Source organism: Rhinolophus sinicus, chromosome 15, assembly GCF_057876585.1.
Source record: "Rhinolophus sinicus isolate RSI-liver-muscle chromosome 15, RSI-T2T, whole genome shotgun sequence".
Classification (NCBI taxonomy): Eukaryota; Metazoa; Chordata; class Mammalia; order Chiroptera; family Rhinolophidae; genus Rhinolophus; species Rhinolophus sinicus.
The window spans coordinates 111,210,151-111,237,843 of record NC_142515.1 but is presented as its reverse complement, the minus strand read 5'-3'; the positions used below and the strand labels follow the sequence as shown (position 1 = coordinate 111,237,843).

The 27,693-nt window shown below is 44.4% G+C and overlaps 1 protein-coding gene across 2 annotated transcripts in view; it reads right to left on the bottom strand.

Moving 5' to 3' along the window:
* Window positions 1-27,693, bottom strand: part of GATB (glutamyl-tRNA amidotransferase subunit B) — an 80,925-nt gene that overhangs the window by 48,582 nt on the left and 4,650 nt on the right. The window contains exon 3 of one of the 2 annotated variants that reach the window (XM_019722812.3): window positions 1,723-1,836. The exons of the other annotated variant lie outside the window; for it this stretch is intronic. Coding sequence (XP_019578371.3) covers window positions 1,723-1,836 — 114 coding nt within the window. The remainder of the gene's footprint in view (window positions 1-1,722; window positions 1,837-27,693) is intronic. 2 annotated transcript variants of the gene reach the window in all.

Genomic DNA, 27,693 nt, shown 5'->3' with positions numbered 1-27,693 from the left:
GACCATAAGAAAAGATGAAATACCATTTGCAACAACATGGATGGATCTTGACGTTATTACACTAAGCGAAATAAGTCAGACAGAAAAAGTCAAGAACCATGAGTTCACTGATATGTGGTATATAAAACCAAAAACAACAGAAGAACAAGACAAATGAAGAAACAAAAACTCATAGACACAGACAATAATACTTCACACCTTTTAATTCTCACGACAACCCTCGGAGGAAGGTACAAGGCACAGAAGGGGTTAAGGGCCTTGTCCAGAGCCACAGAGCTGGTAAGTATCAATGTTGGGATTTGAACTCAGATGGTCTGGCTCCAGAGTCTGTGCTTGGACACCGGGCCAGCATTTTTCAGACTTCAGCTGTATCAGAATCACGAGTCAGACTGGTCAAAACACAGATGGGCTCCACCTGAAGAGTTTCTGATTCTGCTGTCCTGGGTGGCACCTGAGAGATGCTGATACTAGAGACCTGGGGGCCACACTTTGAGAACCACCACATTAGTCCAACTCATTCTCTGTGCTGAAATAGGAAGTTTCAATTTGTAAACACTAAACTGAGTAGAGCTGCCAAAGGAAATACAAGATGCTCAGTTAAATTCGAATTTGACAAATTTAAATAAATGGCTTATCACATAAACAACGAATACTTTTTTAGTACAAGTATGTCCCATGTGATACCTAATAACACTGAGCTACCTGGGCCCGACAGAACAGAAGGCCACAGAATATGAAAACACCTCATTTTAGTCACTTATTGCTAAGTCTGCCACCTTCACAAAACTGGTTATCACTCTAAAAAAATGAAAAAAGTGCAGGTTCATTTTCACCACCCTACCAAGCAGTAGAACTTACTAAAAGGCTGGCAGCTAGAGAGGAAAAGCAGCAACTAAGGAATCCGGGTTTAGTATTTTTTACTTAATTCCCCTCCTGCTCTCACCTACCAAAAAACCGCTCACCCCAATCTCCAGGTCAAGGAGAAGAATGTGAAGCAATAGCATCACTACCGTTTTTCTAAATCTTAAGAAGAGCCACACTTACTATCAGAGGCTCCAATCAAATGAAACATTATTTTGGGAAACGCATTCAATGTTACAATTTTGGTTCCCTGCAATAATATGAAAATTGGCTCTAGTGCACACTGGCTTCTCTTAAAGGAAAAAAACGGTCTAATTTTAAGGAAAAACCAGGTTAATATTGGGTTTACCGCTCAACCGATGACTGTGGTTAGTCCGGGCTTCTGGGTCATGTTTCTGCTTACTATCATCCACTTACTTGCTCCTTGGGAGATGACAGAAATATCTCCAAAGGTGACAGTCCTATTATTGGCAACTTTAGCTTCAGAGAGGGAAGCTATCTCTCTTGTCTACAGAGCTACGGCACGCATTTACTGTTGCATCAGCCAGAGTTAGCTTCTGTCCTAACAGGCAATTAGTGCCAAACACCACGGCGGGGCTGAGACTGGGAACACGGGCTTCTTCTTGTCCCTGTTCAATTACGTGGGAGCCACCAGAAGCATGAGGCTAAGCGAGGAGTCAGCAATCAGGACAATTGCATCCAATCTGGTAAACATCGGGGGGCACCTGCCTTCATCAGGGCTGGGCAGAACTTCCCGCTGAGATGGACCATGTTCTGAGGGAGAACGCGGCACAGCCCTCCTCCCTGCCTCCAGCCCCCCAACTCTGAGGACACAGAGGGCGGACCACAAAGCATACGTACAGGGAGGTCTGCATAGAAGTAGTGCTTCCTGTCGAACAAGGACTTCCTGTTTATGTGGCAGTTCAGGGCCAGGCCTGTCATCACTGCCGCCTCCACGCACCTCCTGTTGAGAACCTGTGGAAACACAACACACAGCTCTTCCCAGATCCGCAGGCTGAACAAATGTTTCTCCCACACACCGACAACCTCTCTGCATATTCAATTTGGCCCTTCAAAGGGCATTATCAACGGGTTCTGTGTGTGGGCAGCTCCAGTTCACAAGCCGACTCTGTCTGGGTTCTAACCCAGAAAACTTTAAATGAAAAAGAAAATGCATGTGGCAGGGGGTCCCACTGGGCAGCTAATGAACTGCCACCTCAGGGATCCTTTCCCCCAATACCTGGCATTAAAGTTAACGGGGAGGGTTCCCAGAAAAGCTCAGCAGAGTGGTTACTACGTGGAATACATTTAATCTCACTCCCTGTGCTAGCAGAACAAGGAGCCAGTTAGAATACACGAGAGGCACTGACTCCTGAGAGGAGGATCCAAGAAGCAGCTCTGCAAACAACCTCAGGGAGGTTGAAAAATATTTTGACAGAGAAAGAATGGACTTCTGGAAACTACAGGGCCATGGCCGTTCCCTCGAGGGCTGGGAAATGTGGCACACCTGCCTCCTTGCTTTCACTCTATGCATGCCCAGCCCCCTGAAGAGGGAGTCTGAGCGCACCCTGTATCGGACTCTCCTTGACCTACTGGCCCCTCCAGGGCGCTGGGAGTTCAGGAGTTCCTTCTGGACCCCACCTTGCCCTACTTTCAGGAGCCGATGATGGCCAAGAAATGGTTAGCAACTTCCCAGCCCAAAAAGGACGTGAAAAGCTTTGAAGAAATTTTTTCGGGGGGTGGGGTGGGGAGTGGGATAAGATAAAAAACTAGACATAGGAGAAAGAGCAGTACGTTCTGGAGACAGGTCCCAATCTCACTTCTTCTACGTATGTATACAAGTATACACAGCTGCATGACTAGAAGCCCAGTCTCCTCATCTCTGAAGCAGGGATCTCATCTCTACCTTGTGGAGTGGACAAAGGATCAGCTAGAAAAGCTACTCTCTAGTTCATTTCCCCCACTGGGAAATTGTTGAGGACATTGTGCTTACTGATGAAACATATTTCTGTTTTTTTTATTATAATATTTATAACGTTCTTTAGTATACTTAGTATAGTATTATTTATATAGGGCTTTCCAGTGAAACATTTTCACATCCACCATTTTATTTCAGCCTCACAGCAACCCTATAAAGACAGAATTTGTATTATTTCCATTTTTCAGAAAAAGACGAATTAAGACCCAGAGATACTGAGAGACTCGCCCGAATCACAGAGTTGGCACACGGGAAAGCTAGCTCTAATGTCCACCCATGCCCTTGCCCAGAGGGTGACAGAATCCCTGTGGTTTAGGGACTGCTTCTCCGGGCTGGGGCAATGCGTGCGGCTCCCCAACACAGGCATAACTTATTGATCAAACACAGATTTCAGAAACAAATCTGCACCACAGAATGTGAGAGGCAGCTCTACTTATGACAACACGCAGCCCACACACGAGAACCCAAACAGCCAAATGCCCTCCTGGCAGCAGCATCACATGTCTTTTTTTCCTTTTTTTTCTCCAGAAGCCAGGTTACAAAACGGAGCCACCTCACAGCTTCTACTCGGAGTTCTTCATTCTGGGCCAAATTATATTGTCAGCTCTGCAGTAATAATGGTTTTCATGAAAAGATGTGTGTGGTGGGAGAACAAGATGCTCTAATTACTGATGTTTTCACTTGCTAATGTTTGGCATTTTCTGAACAGTTGTTACTGCAACACAAATATCGCTGGTGGAGACTGCTGCCAAGTTCAGGCCTGACGATTCGGGTCAAGGCACAGCGACCGCAAGGCTGGTGTCCCGGCCTCAGGCCCTTCTCTTCCTGGGCCACAGAGTGGGCTCACTTGTAAACTGCCTGACTCGCTAGTCTGGACCAGTTCTTGCTTTACTACTCCCACCATTTTTCTAACCACTGCCTTCCCTCTCATCTCTGGCCAATCAACCTGCTGCCTCCTAGGAATGAAGAGAACCGAGGTTTGTTTTGCTGGCTTATTTCTAAGCATGCATTGCTAATAAACTCACTCTGCCTGGCAGGCACTAGGAGAGCGCGGAATTGCGGGTGATCACAGAGTCTCGCTGTGCCTATGTGCAAACAAGTAACAGGCACTTGGTAAACCATCCATTTCCTAAGAATAAGAATGCAGCAAAACACAAACATTGCAGTGATATTGAATATACTTTAATCTTCTTTGGACGACTGAGAAGGCTTGAGGTACTTCAGGGTCAGAATTATAAGCATCAATCATCACCACACCACCATTGCAGAGAGGGGCTAGTAAATAGAGAGAGCCAGTTAAAAGAATGCCAAGGAGAAAAGGATTTATTATGGTCTTAGTCAAGCTGCTTATGACCGGTGGAGGTCTAGGTCAGCATGTTCTCATGCAGGACTGGGAAATTCAACTTGAGCTGTCTTCATTCCAAAACATTTCTTAAATGTCTATAAAGTACTAGGCTTTAAGGATCCAGAGGTAAACAGGACCTTGTCACCGGCCTTAGTGAATCTGCAATGGGACACGAACCTGCTGTACCTCCAATATCCTTCTCCAATTCATCTTCCACATGAGGACGATCCTGCTCAAAATGCACATCGTACAGCCTTCTCTTGCCTAAAATCACTCAACAGCCCCAATGTCCACATGACAAAGGCTGAGCTCTTACATGATCCAGCTCCTGTCTACCGTGTTTCCCCGAAAATAAGATGTAACCGGAAAACAAGCCCTTGCAGGGTTTTCCAGGATGACACCCCCCTGAACATAAGCCCTAATGCGCCTTTTGGAGCAAAACTTCATATAAGACCTGGTCTTATTTTCGGGGAAACATGGTACATCTTCAGTTTCATCTCCTATCACTTTCCCGCCCCCACCTACACCCCCCCACACACGGTCCAGTTCTCCTGTGTAAACCATGCTGACTGCTGACTCTCCCTATTCCTTCCCATTCAAAATCTAGGGAGATGTCACCAAATCTGTGCAACCTTCCTTACTATCCTTCCTAGGTACCTCCCTGACCTTCTGCACACTTCCATTGGTGTTTATATCACAGTGCATTGAACTTGTTTACGTATATTTCCGTTACACTGAGTTTCATGAGGATGGGAACTGCTGTTCATCCTGACTCCAGAGCTTCATATAGAACTAAGAAATAGTGGTGCTCAATCCCTGTGTGAACTGAAATGAGGAGGGAGGTGATGGACCTGAAGGGAAGGTTTCAGAGAGGCAGTAATGCCTGAAGCCCCTCTAAGGTGTTACCTGCCACTTGCTAGATTTCAAACTTCTTTCTGCAAGTGCCCTGAAGCAACAACCTATCATGTATGATATGATCAAAAAGGCACCTCAAAAACTCAAAAGCCTAACTTGTCCTTAAAGCATACTACAGAATTTCCTTTGTAGTGAACATAAGGCTGCCTTGTGACTACAAGGCATCTCAGGGTTAGCGGCAGCGACCCTGTGGAAGGAAAGCAACGGTCCTGGGAACCCACACAGCACCCCCCCCTCAGCGGAGCCTGAGGAGACGTCACTCCGGCTTCAGGGAAAGGAGGTACGTGCACTGCACCATGTCCGGAGGTGTGCTACGCGCATCACACACATTTGCCGTTTCGTCCTCTCATCCGTCCTATGAGCCAACTCTGTCTGATCCTCATCTTACAGCTAATGAAGGGGATCATGAAGATTAAGTGATTGGACCAAGGTGACAGGGACAGTAAGAGGCAGAACCAGGGAGTCAGACCCCCCAGAAGCCAGGCTCTCAACTACCACACTCTGTCTTAAGCCTCCAAAGACTGAAAAGTGCGAGTGTTAGCAAGATTAACATGTGGCCACGACTCCAGAGCAGCAACTCAAACTAAATCCCGCTGTAGAAAAGCGAAGGCAGATTTTGTTCCTAACAGTTTCTTCTCGCCACTTTCTATCTCTATAGGTTTGTTTTCAGATGTTGAGCTCCTTGAGGGCAAGCACTGTATTCTTTTAACTTTGTGAAGCGTTCAATACCGCCTTTGGCATGCGGGGGTTTGATAATGAGTGGGTGGACACAGGCTTTCTCCATCAGCAGGCGTGTGTGATGGCTAGACTTCAGGCAGCCCTAGACACAGCACCCATAAAACGACTTACTGAATAAGTAAAGAGGCTCCTTCTTGTATTTAATCAGAAGACAAGGAAGGTATGACAGGTAGAGGCAGGAGATAGTCAACAAATTTCATGACTAGCAGTGAGAGCGAGGGGGCAGATCATGGCCAGGGCAGCACACGGGGGTGAGGACTAGTGCGTGGTTTTTAAAAAGAATCACTTGTTTGGCTTGTTTGTAAAGCATGACTAGTGCTGCAACCACAACCTGTTTAGAAACTAAAGTACGTCCAGAGGATAAGGCAGCATAAACAGCCCAGAAACGTGTATGAGACCTCCAAGGACACATTGTGACCCCAATTTGAGAAACAGTTTTCTAGATTTAAGACTTATTTAGCCTAACCACACATTTCCTGACCTCTGAGTATCACGAACTACGTATAAGGACAACTCCCAAAACATCTTTAATGAAAAAGAGAAATCACCGAGTTCTACACATTCTATTTTCTTAGCAATCTTGACTTTTCCTCTCCTCCCAAATCCTCTGGTTTAATTCAGGCTCCCATTCAAACATCACCCCCTCCAACCAAGACTTCTGTACTAAACACCTGGCTCAGGTTCTCTGCCTCCACTCTTACTCCTCTCATCTCTCCTCCACACCCGCTCAGGAGTGGCCTTTCTAAAGGATAAATGTGTTCAAGTAATTCCCCTACTTAGAATCCTTCCTCACTGCTCCTCACCACTAAAAGGATACAGGGCAAGTGCGCGGTGGAGTCTCCACTGCCTTTGGTGACTTAGCCCCCGACTACCTTCCAGCTCCCTCTTCCTCCTTGGCCCCAAACCCAAAGGCCCCGATGCAACCATGCACGTGACATACTTTTGTACAAACTGCTGCGTCTCCTGGCAACGCCCTTCTTCTTCATCCACTTCAGCAAGACCTTAGTACCTGCAAGACTCCTGGATGTCCTGCCACTGCCCTAGTCTGTTGGTCCTTCTTCTCAGCTCCCATGCACTCTGGTAAAGCACTGTCTCCCCACCTAGACGGAGCTCCCTGAGGGCAGTCAAGCCATTTTATCTTATGCTTCTTTGCCCCGTTATCTATTTGCAATATGAAGCTGAGTAAACATTAACTGAGGTGATGAATAATTTAACATTCCCTTTATCAACAACATCCATAAGCTTCATTATGAAATAAAAGCAAAATGGTTCTATAAAATATATGTGTCAGGAAAAACAAAACCACCCTCACTGTATAAAATAGAACCCATTTAATGCAGAGACTTTACTCCACTGGTGATGGAAGAGCTGAGATGCCAGAGGACACAGTGAGGCAACTTAGGAGATTCTCAGCAGCAGGAAGCCATGCCGCCTCAGTGTGCAGGGAGGGGGGCCGAGAGAAGCAGCGTCACTAGAGCCTGGGAATGGGGCACCCAGAGGATGCTGGAAACATGGTGGCTCTGTCTCCCCGGACAGGACCCATCCACTACCAGAGACGTTGCCGGAAGAAGAGAGGAACGGAGAAATACCCTGCAGCTTCTTTCCTCCCACTTCGAGTCTTTCATCAGAGCCTGCCATTGGCCCAACCCGTCAGAAGCCAGCTGACCGAGGCACTAGGAACTGCAGCCTGCGGGGAGCGGCCCTCCTCCCCCAACCCCAATACCTGGAAGAGCAGGGGAATCGTGAGGCGTGGATGTGAGGACATTTAGGCCATGACTGCACAGCAAACACATACATTTTTACACTCACTTCTACGGCTTTTTCTGTTGATAAATAGCTAAACGATAAAACGATGGCACTCTCAAGTCTGTCCAACATACAACTGAACATTCTGTGGACTCTTTTTTCACATACTGGGAGCCAAGAATTATGAAATGCTACTAATTTATAAGGAGCACTTGTGATAACTCTACTTGGGTTGAACTGAACTCTAAGTCAACATTAACTATTAGGAAAGGATTTGCTAAGCAAATTACAGAATAAAAAAGATTGCATAACCTACTTAAGTCGATAAAATATTCCCTCACATGTTAGCATATTATGTGAAATTCTGTTAGTTACAAATAAATCTATTCACTAAGGTCAGCCATTGGGACCTATCCCGGGAAATATCTTGTGATGTACTTCAAAGAAATAAAACTGCATGTCACTCAAAATAGTCTGTAATTCACACCACTTTCCTCCCCTTCCTACTTGACCCTCAACTGGTGAGCCCACGGTACTGATACCCAAAGCTACCCCAATGGACATCAGCAGCTCCATAGGAAGCTGACATAACAGGACAAGACTAGCGTGCTCTCTGAAAATCCAGTTAGCAATTCCTCTGGAGCATTAAAACAAAGACTACAAGGTGACGTTTTACAGAAAGTCCAAATGGCAGTTATTCTGTGAAACGAATGCTATATTTGACAAATCTGACGATTACGATACAGCACGGTGAATGCTTTACTGTATGAAGAGAAAGCAATTAAGATTTATTAAGTAAAAATAAGGCAGTAAAACAGCCTAACTACTAACCATAAATTTACCTCAAAGCATGAACTCCCTCTGATTCGTATTCAAAGCAAAAGTTACCACATAGATAAATTTCCATGACGGTAGAGAAAATTGCTCCCCCACAGCCCTTCTCACCATTGAGCTCTTTTATCATCACCCAAAACTAATACGCACACTCTTGAGCTGTGATAATTAAGCTTGCTAACACTGGTCAGTTAAGACCATTTTTAAGTGGAATTTCACCATAAAAAGTTACCAGTTTAAGCAGATATTAAATATTTATATAGATATACCCACATAAATATGTATGTTCTTTGTGTCTAAACATGGGTATTACGTAGGGAAAAGGAGAAATGCTACATTTTCTCTTTTGTTTAAATCTCTTTCACAATGGAGGGGGAAAAAATCAAATATCCATTTCACAGGAAACAATTTTTGTTCAAAAGAAGAAGAGGACAGTTTGGCAGTTTCAGCCCTTCTTTAGCTCTACTGCTTCTCTCGGTTCCCAGGCCTCTCGCACCAATTCTACTACCCAGGACTGGTCAGAATGAAAGACAAGGATATTTCCTTGGTCCAAAGTGTCAGAAGGTCCGGTTTCCTCATCTGGGATTCCGTTCTCCTCCTGCCTCTGCCTACCTGGCAAGGTCAGGGGGGCTGGGGCTTGTGCCCACGGCCACCACCAGGGAGGGCTGGGAAGGGCAGCTTTTCGGGCCTTTGGCACCAGAACAATCTCTCTTGCTTTTCCATGGGCCACTGGAATACTAAATCGGACATTCATCTCTGGGCTTGTAGGGACAAGAAGGAAAAGCCCTTGGCCTTGGCAGCTCTGGCCCTGCCTCTATCCCGGTAAAGAGTTCTCACAGGGCATAGCCTGGTTTGCCGGGACTTCACTTTAGGGTTGGAGGCCAGTGGCCCAAAGACTATAGAGTTCATTTGTGGAGCCTCACACTGGGCCAGTTACCAAGTTAGGGAGGAAGGTCTGAGAGCGGCTGGCAGCCAGTAGAAAAGCCTGGGTGTGCAGGTTAACCTGTCTCTATTCCTCTTCCCACACCACTCCTAACAGTTACTAATTGGGCGTTACTCACTGGCAATTCACCTGCTCTCCAAGAAGACTTTCACTCACTGACAAACCAGGGAAAAACTGAGTCAGAAACACCGGAGTCTCCATCTCATCTCTTACTATCTGTACGACCTTGCCCAAATTACCTAACCGCTCTCGGGCTCGGTTTCCTTATCTGTTAAGGAAAAACTAGTTATTTTACAGGACTGTTTTGTGAGTTAAATAAAATTACTCAAGGCATGGTAGACATTTAGTAAATACTAGTTTCAGAACGGAAGTATTATTAAATGCAAAATGCCCACCTCAATTGAATCTTTCATAAGCAAGCTTTTCTAGGAAAGTTCCTGCTCGTGCTCCTGCTAACGAGAAAGGTCTAAACAGCTCCACAGATCCATTAGTCTGGATTTACAATCCAAAGTAAGGCACAACAGATGCTGAAATTATGTGTTATATCAACATAATATTCCCCCCTTAAATGATAAACAACACCTTTTGTGATAATTAGTGTTATCTCTAGTGGAACAGAGACCATATTTCTTAATGTCTCACGAAGCTTATATTACAGTTTTTCTGTTTTATAGTGAAGCAAAATTTTCCTGGATAACGCTGTATGCTTGCTAGAAAAAGCTCTCATTCTGAAGTGAAAAACACTATGTTTTAACAAATCGATCTGTTATAAACTAGTTAATTGAGCCAATTTTTACTCCCATCTCATTGTTGCCGACCACACTTCTATGACTCCCTGTCTTCTGAGATAGCAGATACTTCTGAAACTCAAAGTGAGTCTGTGGAGAAGAGATGTATGAAGGCATGAAGTAGACATGGGAATCAAGTTTTAAAAAAATCATTGTTCTTTTGAATACTTTTTGAATGAAACTTTGGGATGGGGTCAGGATCTTGAACAGAGAAAAATGTCCCCCTCCTTTATCTCTGAATATTTGTCTTCCTCTTGTTCATAGCTTTTAGAAAGGCATGTTACTATTGAAAAAGCTAAAGCATACAAACCCATTCATTTTAGGTTGCCCCCACACCAAAACTACCAAGTCTCTTCTAACCAATCCTAAAATTTACTCACAAGACGACACCTGGAGATGCAAGGGAATGACAAACCATTTCATATTACTGACACTTCAAGAGTAATCAGTGATAATGATAAGAAACATCAATTTCATGAATGAAAAGCTCTACTGATTCCAAATGAGATCTACTTTCATCTTTATATAAAAGATGAGTATTAAGTTGAAAGGTTTGATTATTGCCAAGAAATGAAGCAACTGGTCTGAACCAACGGAACTCTAAGAAAGCCTAGCTAGGCAGTCACTATTGGTACGGAGAGAGAATTTGGTGGGCCGAGGCCTGTGAATGTCAAAAGTAAATTCCTAGAGACACATGCCACTCTGTCAAACGTGCTCCTGCTATGTCGTCAGCCCCCGGAATGTCCTGCGGCGACAACCTTTAGAAGACTGTATCAGGACCTAGGTTTTTGGGAAGAAAAATGATCTTAACTTTATGCATCCAACAGGAAGAGGGCATCTTGTTAGAGGCTTCATGGCAAGCCACGGAATCGTGGAGGTTAAAAGGAAAAAGTGAAAAGCCAAACTTTCATAGAGCAAAACCCCCTATTTCCTTAATTCTGTTCTTCAAGAGTAGCTAAAAGAACTGGCCTAGGCTTTTAAAAAATGTCAATGTCAGGGGAGGGAAGGGACGAAGTGAGGGAGACAGGGAAAGAGAGAGGGGGGTTAGAGAGAAAAGGAAAGAAAAGGAAAAAAGGAAAGAAAAAATGAGACTGAAGAGTCATGACAACTAAATGCAATGTGTGTTCTTAGATTGGATCCTGATTAGGGAGAAGAAAATAAAGGACAATACTGAGACAAACGTGGAAACTGGAATATGAACTGTGTCTTAGATAACAGTGTTGTATCCATGTCAGCTTTCTTGACTGGTAATTATACAGTGATCATATAAGAGAAAGTTTTTGTCCCTAGGAAAGAGATGCTGAAATATTCAGGGATGAAGTGCCATGATGTCTGCAATTTACTCTCAAACAGATCATCCAAAAGGAAAAAACAACCTAAATGTGAGACGGATGTTCATTGTACTATTATTTCAACTTTCTGTAAGTTTGAATGTTTTCAACATAAAAAGTGGGGGGGAGGGAGAAAGGAGTAGATAATTCTTATACCTGAGAGGATGGTGAGATGTTATAAGTGTGAGGGGGGAGAGAGAGCCCACAGGAGGCTGGAGCTATTTAAACTGATGCTAACTCGTAAAACCATACATATGGATCGTAAGTTTCCATTTACAGTTGCTGAAAAATCTGTTGTGGAAAAAGGAAATATTCTATCTACTATATCTATCTAAAACTTTCTTATGCCATTATTAAGTGATGAGACATATTAAGACCCTTTGTGTAGGTAAAGAAGTATGCTGCAACTCTCTTAGTAACAGGTGAAAAAATCTGTTAATAGGGAGTTCTGTAATATATATATGTATCTCCAGCATACAGCTATCTGCCCGCAGTGCATACACATACACACACACACATCTATATCTATCTATATAATCAAGAATATGAAAGGACGATTTGTTCTTTTACCTGGTAAAAATTAATTTTCCCCAATTATATCTATTTTAGTTGAAAATACTTTTATCTTCCCCCAAAGTTGTCTATGTATCTTGTTTTCTGTTAATGCTTCCATTCTGTTGCCTCACTATGTAAACATACATGTAATTTCTCAATTTGTGCTTCTCTGAAAGACATCTATGACTGAGAACTTTGTGTTAACGTCACTCATGCTGTGCTTTGTGCCATTTTAAGTTATTTCAGGTGAGTGTTAGTTACACAAGTAACACTCCCTGCCCAACTATGAAATGGAAGTATCTGTAATTATGTTTTACCGATGCAAAGGGAAGAATATGACTATCATAATAATATCAAATGACGTTCAGATGCCACTTGAGAGTTTAAGAAGTGCTTTCATATACATTTAACTTCTCCGCATAGACTTAAACATGGAAGAGAACAAGCAATAAGATAAATAAGATAGTTAGCTGGCGGCGATAAGTAAACAAAGGTTATAAGTGACTACAGGCATCTTAAATGTTACAACCTGCTCAAAAGGAAACATTCCATGTGTTCTGTCAGAAATGAACAATTAGCACCCATAGCAGAGGGGAGCGCAGTTTGGTGCTCCATGCCGAGAATCGGAACCAGGCAATTCTCATTGCTTGTTTTAACTGGGCCCTGACTTCCCTGTGTCCTTGGGCAAGTCAGTAAGGCTCATGGTTTCTTCTCCTATCAATTGGGGTGGGAGCCCCTGACCTTGCTCACTGGGGTGGCCTATGAGTCGGCAAGTATCACCGAAAATTGACGACACTTGACAATCGCGTATGACTGCCCATCTGCATCTCCTACGAAAGCTGCAGAGCATGACAGAGACCTGATTGATTAGCTTCCTGCTTTTCTACTTGTGAAGGGAGAGTCATGCACCAAAATTTGGATCAGAATACTTTCAAGCCTCCTGGGAACACTACTGTTTTTTGATTCCCACTTACGCTCCCTGCCCCAGACTCAGGCCTTATAACAAGGACGCGACCAGTGGTGGGAGGCTGGGAAACATGGAGGCCCACTAGCAAGAACCTTGTGCCACGAGTAACAGAATGTGCCTCACAGGAGCCCCGCCTGACTACTCTAACTGTGCCAACATCACCAAGCCTACGCGCTTCATCTCTGGGGTGCCAATGGCAAAGTGACTTTCTCACCCTGCCAAGATTTTAAAAAGAGCTCAAGAAAAAAATTCCCCAAGATGCTGTAGTAAAGAGAATAGCCAACTCCTCCTCCCCGCTCCCCCCCCCACCGCTGCCATCATACTAAATGTGAAGCTGACAATACATAAGAAAATGACTAAGTAAGAAAGGCCCATCCCAGTGGCCTCAGATGACCAGTGTATATACTTGTGGTGTGGAGAAAGAATTCCACAGAACCCACCCAAAAAGAGTACCTCACATCTACCCCCAGGCACAACGCAGACGCAGTGGAACTGGTTCATGCTTTCGAGAGCACCACTGGGCATGCTCCACTTTCCTGTCTCCATGTTTCCATGTGACTGGATTTTGCTCTTGACTCTAAATTCTTTTGTCCCCCAAAGAGGAGTGAATTTTTCTGACTAGTAACTTGGGGAAAAGGAACGAGCACACAGGTGTCGGCCCCTTGGCTGTGCATTTTTACCACAGGCCTCTAGTACAAATCATCCGAACACAGCCTACGTGAGGGCTTTTTGATCAGCACGCTCACAGAGCTGGTATATTCTGTTCTACTCTGGCCCCATGCCAGGCGTTCTCCGAGTGGAACGCCTACAGTTTTGGGGAGCTGAGTTCAACTCAGGTAGAAAGTACTAGAAGCCATGCCATTTGCTATGTATCAAGTTACATTTTTCAATCAAGCTATTACTGGTAATAAAGCGGATATGTTCATCTCCATCTGTCTGACTTCTATGCTGATTTCTCAATTGGGTCTGGCTCAAGAGGGGAAGGGAGTATTGTTTTTATTGACTCCCTAAAACCGCACAACATCTTCCTGGAAACTCTTTTCTAGTCCTCATAAAACCAATCTAGAAACCCCCAGGGCCTCACCAATGACTCTGCAAAGCAGAAGAAACCCAAGAGGGCCCACTGCCGTGGCCAAGCATACACTTCCTGTGAGGGAAGAGCTTTCCCAGGTCCTCTGTAGCTTTTTAAGTTCTGAAACTGTCCATGGAAGAAAAATGAACGGTACCCAGCTGCATGACTTCAGGCTGCATGTTTATTACAGGCTTCTCGTATCAATCACCCCGACAAAGCCTGCATGAACTGCCTGAGTGTCAGAGACAAACACAGTGCCACAGCACACCGGTAGGTCATTTTTTAACTACTACATATTTATATCAACACAAGACTCCTAAGCTTCTGTCCTCCTGGGCGTCTTTGGTAATATGTTTGTATTTTATTTTCTACACAGTCCCACCTCACTTTCTAGTTTTACAGAATTTGGGGTGTGTCAAATTCATGTAAAGAGTCAAGAGTACTAAGTATAGCACTCTCTCCTCAAACACGGCCCATTGTTACTGTGCTCAGTCTCCTGAACAAGCACGTATTTTGAGGGGAACACAAGCCTGCATGAGGGGATGCGGAAATGTGAGAAAAACCCTTTCCAAACACGTACTGAAGGTTTCTTCCTCGGGAAGGATTCTCTAGGGAGATGAGCATGCTGCCTAGAAACGTTTTCTCACCAGGAAGGAAGCACAGGGCCAGGTCAGAGAGGCACTCTGCAGGCCCAGGGGAGTCACTGGGAAAGGCGGCCAGACCAGGTCCCTGAGGCTCGCCATGGGCTCCTCCCCCAACAGCCAGCTGCTCTTCTTCATTCCATCCCATTGCTTTTTATGGTTCCCTGACAGTAAGGAGATGGCATCTTCACTTCCACACAGAGGGAAGGGAATGATTCATTAAGGATAACACTTTTTCTTTTTTGGGGGGTGGGTGGGGGGAAATGATGGCTTTTAAAGGCAATGGGTGAGACTGTGCAACTCTGCACAACTCGGGGGGAATTTGGAAAGAGCTCAATCACTTGATCTGTGTCTGTGACAAGAGGACAGATCAAATGAGCTGGGATGTGTACAGCTCTCAGCCTCAGCTGGTGTGCAGAACTGCAACATACACAACAGAGAAGAACTGCAATTAGAAGGGAGAGACACCATGGCGACAGAGCAAAGGAAGCCAGAGAGGTGGAAAGATGCCTTTGCTGGCCCATTCTGAGTCTCTGAGTCCACATTCGCAGCCTGGGCCGTAGCCCCAGCTACACGGCCACGTTCTACAAGGTTTCAATCTTAGTAAAGTCTCAGCCCAGACTTCAGGTTAAAACAAAACAAAAAAGTCTTCTCTAAGAACTGATCTTCTTAAGTCTGCTCTCAGGCAGACTTGGAGTTCAAGTTTCCTAAGTCTGTGGTTCAGGAACCCCCAAGCTAAGTGAAAAAATAAACTTGAAAAATGGCCCTGGGTTTGACCTGGGGCATCTGGCAAAAGCCAATATAAAATCCCTTTGGAGAGACACACTCTCAGTCGAGCCACAAGATTCCCACTAATAAAGCCCTGTCAAACATGACTCCATAATCCAAAATTACAAAATACATAAGAAGATCATGTGCCATTAGCCAGAGTCAGCAGGCACACAAGAAGCAGAACAGCATAGCCCAAGAACTTCAGGTAATAGAATTACTGAGCACCGACTGTAAAATAAATAGACTTAAAATTATTAAAGAAATAAAGAACTGAATACATGAAAAAGGAACAAGATATTTCCCAAAAGACAGGAGAGATTTAAAGCATAAAAACAGACTTTCTATAAATGAGAGATATTCTTAGTGAAATAAAAAATTCAATGGATACCGTGTTTCCCCGAAAATAAGACCTAGCTGGACAATCAGCTCTAATGTGTCTTTTGGAGCAAAAATTAATGTAAGACCCAGTCTTATTTTACTATACTATAAGACTGGGTCTTATATAATACTGGATCTTATGTTAATTTTTGCTCCAAAAGACACATTAGAGCTGATTGTCTGGCTAGGCTTTATTTTCGGGGAAACAATCTGTTAAAGAGCAGAGTAGACCTAACAAAGAATTAGTGAAGAAGAAGAAAACGTAGAGAAAATTTCCCAGAATGAAGCACAGAGAAAAGATCCTAAAAGAATTTTCCATTATGATCACTATTTGCATTGTCATATGTAGAGCTGAAAGCTGCTCACAGTCAGGGCTGCTCTCTGAATGGTGGGTCTGGGGAAATGCAATGCGCGGGGCACTGGATTGGTGGCTAATTAAGTTGGATCTTCTTTTGCCCATTTCTTTTTCTGAATTAGCACTCTTTTCCTCTTTTCTCTCTCTCCACATTTAGGTCTCTCACCCAGTGGTTACTGTAATAAGCAATCAGTGTCAATGCCTGTATGTGTACAAGCATGTGAATGTACATCTATAAACATATCACATATACATTTAATAGCATTAATGTTTTGAGAGATATACACACACACACATATCCATACTTGCAAAACAATAGCACCCACATATATCAGATTTCCAGCAACTCCAGCTACAGTGCAGCACAGACTGGAAGCTGAGCATTAAACTGGGAGGAAGAAACACAAACGTTCTAACCTGGGCCATGAAGAACTTGCATGACTATGGGAGTCACACAGCACTTCTCACGTCTGTGAAGTAAAAGGACTAAACGGAAATGATGTCCAGGACGTCTTCCTACTCTCCTCTCACATGGTTTCTGACTTCGAGAAGTTAAGTAGCTTTCCCACCATCCATGTACTTCACTTTGTAGCACAGGCCTCTACTCAGAGCCGTGTTATTTATATTAACAAATATGATAATCTGGCTTTCTGGGCTAGAGCAGATAAGAAATAATCATTCAGAAGTGAAAAATGAGCAAGAGGTTCCTAGAATCAAATATACTGACCGTAGCTTTAAAAAGGTGAAGGGCAGATGGCTGTAGTTACAAGGAAAAAGACTGGAACATGGAAACAGAAAAGAGTGGCTGCCATTAACCGTTTACTGTCTGGTCAGATAGCTTTCCACACCTCATTACCCTCGAAAGCTCCACTGTATTACAACACTGAGCAATGAACAATGGTGCTGGTAATCTTGAGTAATCAAGAAAAGGTTACCCGATCTAAAGGCAGAAAAGTCGAAAGCGCATTTTAGAAAGATTCCTATAAAGAGGTTACAAAATATCAAAAGGGCTTTAGACGCCCAGAAAATTCTTTCCTATGGACTCCCCACGCATGTGCATGTGTGTGCAATTACATAGAAAAATCTTTCTTAAAGGAGTTACATGTATGTTCTACCGTCAAGTGGCCCAAGAAAAGATCCATGAGCTGCTTTTTAGAACCTTATAATCAAATCCCTATAAACAACACACATAAAAGGATGGTCCATCAACTGTGTGAAACAAATACGTACTGATACAAAGAAGCATTATAATTAACACAGTTAGATCTCATGTGGGGAATAGTGTGCGCAAGACAGGCAGAGAGGTGGGGAAAGTGATGATGTTTGCAAAGAGGGAGGCTTTCAAGAATCCACTGAAAGCTGGAATGGTCAGTGACAGGCAAGGAGGCGAAGGCTTCCCACATGAGGGGAAGTGAGGTCACACTGCCTACTGATTGTGAAAATCCATCATCGTCATGAGTCACCTGCGTTCTTGGGAAATATTCAGTTACTGACATCATAAGGCAAGTAAGGACCATCAGAAGAGTTTAAGAGCTGAAAGGGAACCGTCCCACATTTGTGTGAATGAGCTCACAGACACACCTCTTTTAAAGTGGCAAGGGTCACCGGGCAAAAGCCCTTACCACTGAGCAACCCACCCTACAAAGGAATGAAAGAAAACTACATAAAAGTGTCTCTGCAAGTGACTACAAGGCTCAGAACACAATGCAATTATAAGTTCTACAGATTACATTAAAGCAAATCATTGAAATGGAAGAAAATTTTAATAGAAAACGGTCACATTTTGTCTTCTTAGTCAAATAACGAAACATCACCTAAGTGTGAATAGACAGGCTGGTACATACAGATCTGATTATAAACACATGCATTTAAACACTTTTCCTCATTGCTGTTTTCTTGAATTGCTATTTCACGTTGAGTTAAAAACAACTTTTATAATAATGCTGAAAATTAAGGGTCAGGAAAGCATTTCAGCATGATGTTCTCTACAACCATCCAAGTATTTCTAAATCTATTAGGTCCTTGGAAACAAAAGTTATTGTCAGTATCTGCTGTGTTCAGAGAGCCAGAAAGAACATTGTACCTAGCTTTAAATAAATCTGTCATAAGAAATTTAAAAAATAAATTAATCTAAGTACTTCCCAAAAGCATTCTCATTATCATTTAAGGGGTAAGAAATGGTGCAGTCTGCAGAAGTGCTCAGGAAGGAATCTCCAGCATGAAGCACAGTATCTGCATTGTTTGTTAGTTACCAGAGAGCAGGCATCGCATCAGATTTATTCACGTATTTTTTTCCTTCTTTATTCCCCTTCTCCTTGCTAACAGCGGTATATACTCTTGTGAATTAAAAAAAAAAAAAAAAAAAAAAAGTTTTCTAAAACGAGGGAAACGTTTGTTTTCATTCCATAGCTTGCCAGGGCCAATTCCAAACATCTCTGATAGGGAAAGCCCAGAATGCTTTTTAAGACAGGCCGATCCTGAGAAAAGAGGAGACTATTCTGGCATATGTGTGTGGCAAACAGCTTTTAGAGCCCTTTCTCCAGTTCGGGAAATAAGCAGCATTCATGGTTAGGAGGGGATTCCGTGTTACATGCAGGCAAGAGCTTTCAGACAAGCAAAACAAGGGCAGAGTCACTAGTTTCTAATTAATTTAATTGTGGCACAGCCTGAAATTATCAGAAGTTGTCTGCTGGTCACAGCTGAGCAAACTACCAGCCTGCAGGGGCATCAGCAACAATGTTCTCTTCGCTTTCTCCTGCATAGGGATTAGCACCCAGAGGGGTGAGCCTTTCAAGTAAGGAGAGGAAGGGAGGTAAGCGGAGAAGGGGGGAAATGGGGGGACAGGCGGAGAAACGGGGTGGGGGGAGGGGGGAGAGAGAAACACACAGAAGGTTTGCACTTGCATAAATTTCAAACAAACTGGAGTCTTGCTGAAATCTCACCATTACTGGAAACACTGACAAATTATGAAACAGACTTGTAAATCCTATGACATTTGATCAAACAAATATATTTTCTTTCCTATTTTTCTTCCTATTTTACATCCATATACAAAGTATTGAAAGAAACCAGAATGACATTGATAAAAAATAACCAACTCTAAGCAAATAGCCTAGGATCCTGTCTATAGTTTTGCATGCAAATAATTATTTAATAAATTAAAAAAGATTCTGTGCCAGAGCAAGAGGTTTTTTTGTGGGGTTTTTTTTAGATCAAAATAACGAGTAAGACTGAATTCCTGCTACAAAAACCAAGAAAGCTGTCCTTAGTTTAGCTGTAATCCTGCTTCTAAGCAGGAAAATGTGCTGAATGACCTTTTCAGTCTGAAGATTTATGATGGGATTCCACACAATTCTAAAACTAAAGGTAAAACAAGAAGATAAAATGCCTGTGGTCCTAGGAAACATTCAGAAAAAGGGTCTGTGGGGGCAGAGCCCCAGAAAGTAGTTTCCAGGCTCTCGGCCTCACATAGACAGGTGCTGGCTCAGGTAGTAAATGGCCAACTGTGATTGGATGGCCATCAGCTGTGGCTAGTTGGCCTGTGCTGTAACCAGTGAGCCATTGGCCACTAATATAACTGCTGTGGCTACGCTAGGAGAAGGAGAAGAGAGAAAGAATGGGGGCTAGCAAGAAGATGGCGGCTGGGCTGGCAAGTGTGGATGGCGGTTTGCGGACAGTGTGAATCCAGCCTCCATTGAGAGTATAGTGCCGCCAGCGAGAATATAGTGGTATGACTCCCCTACCTATGGCTCCGTGGGTGTTCCTTTTTGGCCTCACCATATCCTGCGTTCTTGTGTGGGGAGCGGGAGCAGAGACCCCGCAGGTCTCCTGCACGACAAATGGCGCAGCGAGCAGGGTATGGTGAAGGCCAAAGCTCTCCAAAGGACAGTGGAGCAGTTTGTGTGTATGAACACCCAGTCTGAGGAAGACCAGGAGGAGCAGCTGCCGGAGAGCTGGACCCCCGTGGAGGGGTGGGAGGATGTGGACGGTTCTCCCACCAGCACAGGAAAAGCCATGCAGCTGCTGCAGAGATGGAGCCCCGTGGAGAGGTGGAAAGATGTGGACGGTTCCCCAACCAGCACAGGCCGGAGAAAGCGAAGGTCGTTGCAGCCCTGTGGGCCGGGAGGTTCCTGCTCAGGCAGCCCGGATGCAGGACTTGTAGTCCCAGGAGGTAACGCTTGCTGAGTCCTCTGTGGGAGATGAGGGTGAGGTCAAGGTCGTCCCTCACCCCCAGGACAGCCCTGGTGAATGACTATGGACTATGGGGAATTGCCTTCCATCCCTAATTTAATGGACCGCTTGACTGTTTGTTTGGGAACTGTTGTTAGTGGAACTGGGGGATATTTGCTTTTGTCTCTTGACTGGCCACCATTGAGAATATGTAAGCACCTTGATTGTGAGTCGCTGTTGTTCCAGCAGGGTACCCTGAGAGGCACAGAGAGAGTGGCAGTGCCCTGAGAGCCCTGGCTGAGTCCAGGAAGTGTGGCTGAGCCCTGAAGATACCCTGGCTGTGCCCAGGAAGTCGGGCTGTTCCCAGAGAGAGTGGCAGTGCCCTGAGAGCCCTGGCTGTGTCCAGGAAGTCGGGCTGTTCCCAGAGAGAGTGGCAGTGCCCTGAGAGCCCTGGCTGAGTCCAGGAAGTCTGGCTGAGCCCTGAAGATACCCTGGCTGTGCCCAGGAAGTCGGGCTGTTCCCAGAGAGAGTGGCAGTGACCTGAGAGCCCTGGCTGTGTCCAGGAAGTGTGGCTGTGCCCACAGAGAGTGGCAGTGCCCTGAAAGCCCTGGCTGAGTCCAGGAAGTGTGGCTGTGCCCACAGAGAGTGGCAGTGCCCTGAGAAATCCTAGCTGTGCCCGGGGAAACTAGTGGTACCCTAAGAAGTCCAGGAAGTCTGGCCGTGCCCAGAAGCACTGGTGGTGCCCTGAGAAACCCTGGCTGTGCCCAGAGAGCCTGGCTGTGTCCAGGATATTGCATTCACCCCCAGGCTCCTCGCACAGGTCCCCTCGCGGAAGACGCTTGTCGCGTAGATTGTGAGGCGAGAGCCTGTAGGGGTGGAGTGTGGGGGCGGAGCCCCAGAAAGTAGTTTCCAGGCTCTCGGCCTCACGTGGAAAGGTGCTGGCTCAGGTAGTAAATGGCCATCAACTGTGATTGGATGGCCATCAGCTGTGGCTAGTTGGCCGTCAGCTGTAACCAGTGAGCCATCGGCCACTAATATAACTGCTGTGGCTACGCTAGCAGAGGAGAAGGGAGAGAAAGAACGGGGGCTAGCAAGAAGATGGCGGCTGGGCTGGCAAGCGTGGATGGCGGTTTGCGGACAGTGTGAATCCAGCCTCCATTGATAGTGCCGCCAGCGAGAATATGGTATGACTCCCCCATCTATGGCTCCGTGGGTGTTCCTTTTTGGCCTCACCATGTCCTGCGTTATGAGGGGAGCGGGAGCAGAGACCCCGCAGGTCTCCCGCACGACAGGGTCACTAATCAGAATGGGGGTGGGGTAGACATAGTGGATGAAAATGAATATTATATCTAAAAACCCAGATACGTATACATGGATACAAATTTACAAATACACAGCCAAGCTCAAAAGCAAAACTGGGGATCTCGGAAGTCTCCTGGGGCTCACAGGAGTAGTGGGGTTTCAAGTCGTCTATCACCCAGGGGAACTGCAGGAGGAAGGACCGGCAAAGGGGCTAAGAGCATGAAGTTATAGGCCAGGCCGCGGGCATACCTCGGAGACACTGCAGGTTCCCTTCTGGACCACGGCGAGGAAGCAAGCAGGGCTGGGGGAGGGTCTTGCCTTCAATTTGTAAAACAACGCAGCCTCTGTGATGTGCAATAAAGCAAAGCATAATAAAACGAGGTACGCCTGTACCGGATTTGAATCCGGCTTCTCCACTTTCTTTCTAATTGGGATAATGATAGGAATCACCTCCTAGAGCTGTTACGAGGTTAAAATAAGTTAACACACATAAAGAAAGCACCTGAACAGCACCTGGCACATAGCGAGCACTCGGTAAATGTCAGTTGATTTTACTGCTACCATTATTGTTAACGAGGTTGAAGAGACACCAGATGTTGGAGACTTAAAGCACCTCAGGAGCGGAAATCGAGGCTGTGAGCCCACAGGGGTGGGCACCTGGGGAGCCACGAACTCCTGGTGCAGTCAGTAAACCTTCTGCCACCAAGCGAGGGAGCTGATATAGAGGCCACGGGTGAAAAAAACGCATGAGAAATCAGAGCCCCTGGCCCTGTGCCTGGCTTGGGTGTGGGGGCTTGAATGTAGCCACTATCTAACCTGTGTGACAGTTGGGGGCTGAGAAATTAGCACAGAAACTTCAATAAAGCTCAGGGCAGAGATGAATTCATCTCACAGAGATACCTTCACAGTCCAATCTAGAGTCTTCAGGTGGAAAAAGCACATTGAGTATGGGGTACAATAAATAAAAACAAATCCACACCTGGACATGGCCTGCGTAAAGCTATCAGAGAGGAAAAAACAGATTACCTACAAAGGATGCAGACTTCTCATCAGCAGTAATAGATGCCTGAGGACAACGGAATCATGTCTTCAAGTGCTGAGGGGAAATAACTGTCAACTTAGAATTCTATACTATCCTTCAAGAGCGAGGGAGAAACAGAAATGATTGGAGGCACAGGAAAACGAAGAAAGGACACCACCCACCGACGCAGAATGCAAGCGATGCTAACAGGCGGGAAAGAGCGCCCAAAAGGAGAGTGAGTTGTAAGAAACACTATTTGCTAAAAAATGAAGAAATCAGATGGGAGCTTCCGCAATCTTCTACAAGCCCACCTAAAAAGTTGTTCTACCCGTGAGCAGAGGGGCTCATCTTCCCTGAGGCTGCAGTGGGAGAGCTGTCTCCCTGCAGGACGACTCCTGCTTTCTCAGGAACCTGATTATATTAATAATTTCCTTTCTCCCGTATGTTATTTGCTTAAACCTACATTTAACTGTTGAACAAAATATTACAGTTATGTATCTTGAAATGACTGATAGTGAAAAGCAGACGTTCTCACCACCCTCCCCGGCCAGTCCTGTTCCCTGGCAGCAAGCGCCTTGAGGTCTTTGAGCTGTCTTACCTGGTATTTACCTTCCTACTTTAACTAACATGCTGTGCCAGGGAACCTTTGGAAAATCCATCACCTGCTGGCCAATGGTTGTGGCCACTTGCATTGTGACAATCCTTCCTTAATCAGGGAAAAAGACAGCCTTGATACACTGTCCCAATGACACAGTGCTCTTGTTTGGTGCACACGGAGCCACCATACCTGGGCCACTGCCTTCCCAGAGATGATATATGTAAGCTACAAGGTGGGCTGTTTTGCAATACTTCTGTATCTTACTCTGTCTCATAAGGACTTATTCATGCTTGCTACTTTATTATACGAGTATTTCTATTCAAGAACAAAATATGTCATCGCCTAAGTGCAACTCCATGAATGACTGAGTCCAAAAGGTGAGGTTGGTAGGTCACTTCACTTCCAGGGGAAGCAGGAACTCCCACCACCTGTATGAACTTGAGTGTGAACGATCCAGAATGTGGCTGAGCCTATTCCCAGTAAGAGCAGGCTAAGGGTGAGGGTTACAGGTGTGTGTGGGGCCGTGGGGGATGGTGGGGTGGGGTGGGGTGGGGGGGGTGGAGGAGGTGGGGGGGAGGAGGGGAATGAGTCTGTCACTGTTTGGACTCTGGAAACAAAAAAGAAATTTCACAAGCAGAAGGCTGAGGCACTGCCAGAGGTAATATTTGATTATTACTTAAAATCTAAAAAAACTTTTTTGAAAACACTTTGACTAATAATCTGTCGTTTGAGTTCTAAATCTTTCATTCGTTACTTTATTTTAAAAATAAAAAAAACAAAAAGAAATAACAGCCAAAAAAAACAACAAAATTAATCAACCAATTTAGGGCCTGAAAGGAGAAAGAGGCCTCCCCTAATCTGTGGCCAAAAATGTTCCTAAAGCATGTTCTTATATTATTTTTTCCTTCCTTTATCAATTTAGAACACGACTTCTAATTATGGTAGGGGAAGAATTTAATTTTTTGTTTCCCCATATCCCAGTTACATCAGTTTTTGTTAAATCAATAGTTGGTGCTTCTTTTATTATTATTACATAAATATGTATCTGTGCTGAGCTGTTAAGTATATACTGTGACTGTATTTCCTTTCTTGAACGTTTAGTTTTTCCTGGAGTTAACAGGTCTCTTTCATTTTATCATTTGTTTCACTTGTTATTACCTATTGCTTATTATTCTCAAAGACTCCAGTTTATACGTAAAATCTCTTTTCTATGTAAACATTAGATATCTGCTGTGCCCACCCACCTCCCTTTGTTTCTTGAAACCTCTCTGTTCTAGAGCTGTGCTTCCTCCTCTCCCATCGGCCCTCTGGGCCTGCTGCAGAGCTGGCAAGCTGGAACCTCTACATTACACCTGTAGGTTCCCATAATGGAAGGACCATTTTTTCAGAACCTGTCTCTCTGAAAATGTCATTATTTTACTGTCACATTTGATTTATAGTGCTGGGTACAGAATTCTAGGCTAGAATGACTTTTTTTCCTAAGGTTTTTTAAGGCACTGTTCCATTCTCTTCTAGTTTTAAGTGCCGCTTTTAAGAAGTCTGATGCCTTTCTGACTCCCTGTCCTTTGCACGTGACCTTTCCTTTCTTCTTTTTAAGTTCTAGTATCTTATCTTTATCCCAGGCGTTCCTACACTTCACAATGACGTGCCTGTCTGCCTGGGAGACTATTTTTACTCATTGCACTGGCAGGCCCTTTCTGTCTGAGGATGTGTGTCCTTCGGTTCTGGGAAAGTAATCTGTGTTATTTGAGTTTCCTTTTTTCTATTTTCTCTCTTCTGGAATTCCTATTAATTAGATGTTGGACATCCCAGATTGATCCTCTCATTTTCTTTTTTCCCCCTATTGTGCAATTCTTTGCATGTGTGTTATACTTTCTAGCAGACTTTCTTGACTTCGTCTTCTAACTCTTTGGATTTTGGGGGCCATCATAATTTTAATTTCTAAGAGCTCATTTTAATTCTGATTGTTCATTTTTTTTGGCTCCATTGCTATTTTCTGATTTGTTGCTAAGCTATCATTTCTTTCTCCAAATAATGGCATGTTATTTTATTTTATTTTTTTAATAAATTTTATTGGGGAATATTGGGGGACAGAGTGCTTCTCCAGGGCCTATCAGCTCCAAGTCATTGTCCTTCAATCTAGTTGTGGAGGGCGCAGCTCAGCTCCAAGTTCAGTCGCCGTTTTCAACCTCTAGTTGCAGGGGGCGCAGCCCACCATCCCATGCGGGAATTGAACCAGCAACCTTGTTGTTGAGAGTTCACATTCTAACCAACTGAGCCATCTGGCCTCCCAGATTGTTCATTTTTATAAAGTAGCATCATGCTCTTATTTCAGTGTTCTTATTTCTTACCGCTCAGAGGATACTTATAAAATATTTTATTTTTTAAAACTATTCTTTTACCATGTGCGTTATCTGTTGCCTCTTATAGTTTTCTTTTTCTTTTTGTCCATTCTGTTGGAGAATTTCCTCAAATGCCTGGTGATTTTTGGCTGTCAATTTATCATTTAAAGTAAGGTAATAAAATGTTGATTAAAAGTTCTATATCAATATACAGGGCTTGTTGACCGGTGACCTTCACTCTAGGTCAGTCAGGTGACCAGGTAGCTTTTTTACTGAGAAACAACCACCCCTTCCTCCAAATTCTTCCTTCTAGGGACATGTAATCTCTGAACAAGTTCCTACAGATTCCAACTTGGGGGAGGAGGGGAAGAGGAGAGATGGTCGTATCAGGTCACTTGAGCTGCTCAAACAGGGCAGGGAAAAGGACTGGGCAGGCCCTGGAGTTCAGAAACTGTCTGACACCAGTGCCTTTTGCTCTGCCTGGGGAATCCAGGGAGAGTGTGTCACCAGCTGAATTTCTCCCAAACTTATAGATCTCTGCAGGGGTGAAGCAGCTGAAGAGGGTCAAGGGGAGGACCTTAGGTCTAACTGCTCTGCATTGGGCACACCATCGATCTCATTTCTCACCAGTGTCTCTTCCTGCAGGCTTTCTGTCCCTGTTTAGGTAATAGTGAACCCTGCTCTGCTAACTCAGGCCCTCCTCCATCTACCATCTCTCCAGCATTCTCGTCTCCTCTCTTATTCTCTTGGAGGTTTATGACTTTTAAATTCTTTCGCCATTATTTTAGCAGGGTTTCTTTGGGTGGGGGAAGATACTGATTAAATGCGTATGTTCAATTTGCCATATTAATCAAACGCCTTTTTAACTGCTCTTTCTCCACCGGTTCCTTCTCATCAGCATTTAAATTTTTTTTTTTTTAATGTTATTGCGGTAAGAACACTTAACATGAGATCTACCCTCTTAAAACATTTTAAAGTGTTTTAACAATTTAACAATACATTACCGTTGACTATAACGCATCAGCATTTAAACATTCGCAAGTCTCTTCAGTGTTAAGGAAATCAGGACGAATAAAAATGTTCCCCTTGATTCTAGGTCTCCTTTCACCTACTAGTCTCTTCCTTCACAGCCAAACTTCTTGAAGCGAGTGTCCACACTCTCACCTCTTCCTCAGCACTCTCAAATTTCTCAATCTACTGTCACTGACCTCTATGCCCAACCCTCCACAGAAATGGTTCTTGCAAAGGGTACCCATTGATAAGTCCAATGGACACTTCCTAGGCCTCAAGTGTATTTGACTTCTCAGTAACATGACACTGTTGTAGTCCCTCCCTCTCAAAACACGCCCTTCCTTGGAGTTTCTGACCCTGCATTCTCCTTGCAAATGGGACCCACACTCCTTAGCAGAGCTTATGCGCATATGGTACAAACTAGGCTTCCCACATCAGCCTCACCTCTTGCCATGACCATATTCAAGTTCTATGCTAAAATGCATGGGACTTCAGTTCCTAGAGCAGGCCCTGTCCTGCTTTTCTTCTGATCTTTGTACATCCTATTCACTTTTTATTTGGCCACTTTTGCAAATTCCTTCTATCTGTGTCGAATGCCCCTCCTATGCGCTCTAGAGCTCCTATATTTCCACTGCTAACATGTTTATTAAAAGGTACTGCAATTGCCAGCTTATTGTCCATGCTCCATGAGGGCAAGATCCATGTCTGTCTTCTACCTTGTTTAAAGCTGTGTCACTAGAGCCAGTATGATGGCTGGCTCATGGTTGGCATCCAATATACGTCAGTTGAGTGACTGAAGACACAGAGAGAGGGAGAATCAAATGCCTAAAAAAAGATACACACACGATCATATTTTCTCTTTAATGGGCCAGCAGGGCAAATGAAATTACATATAGACCAAATTTGGTCTACAGAAAGACTTTACACTGTAACATAAATTCTTTTGGCTGCCTTTTTCTGTCTTCTTACCAGTGTATCTGATAACTGGTCACCATTTTATGTACAAAATAAACCAAATGAAGAGTCAGAAT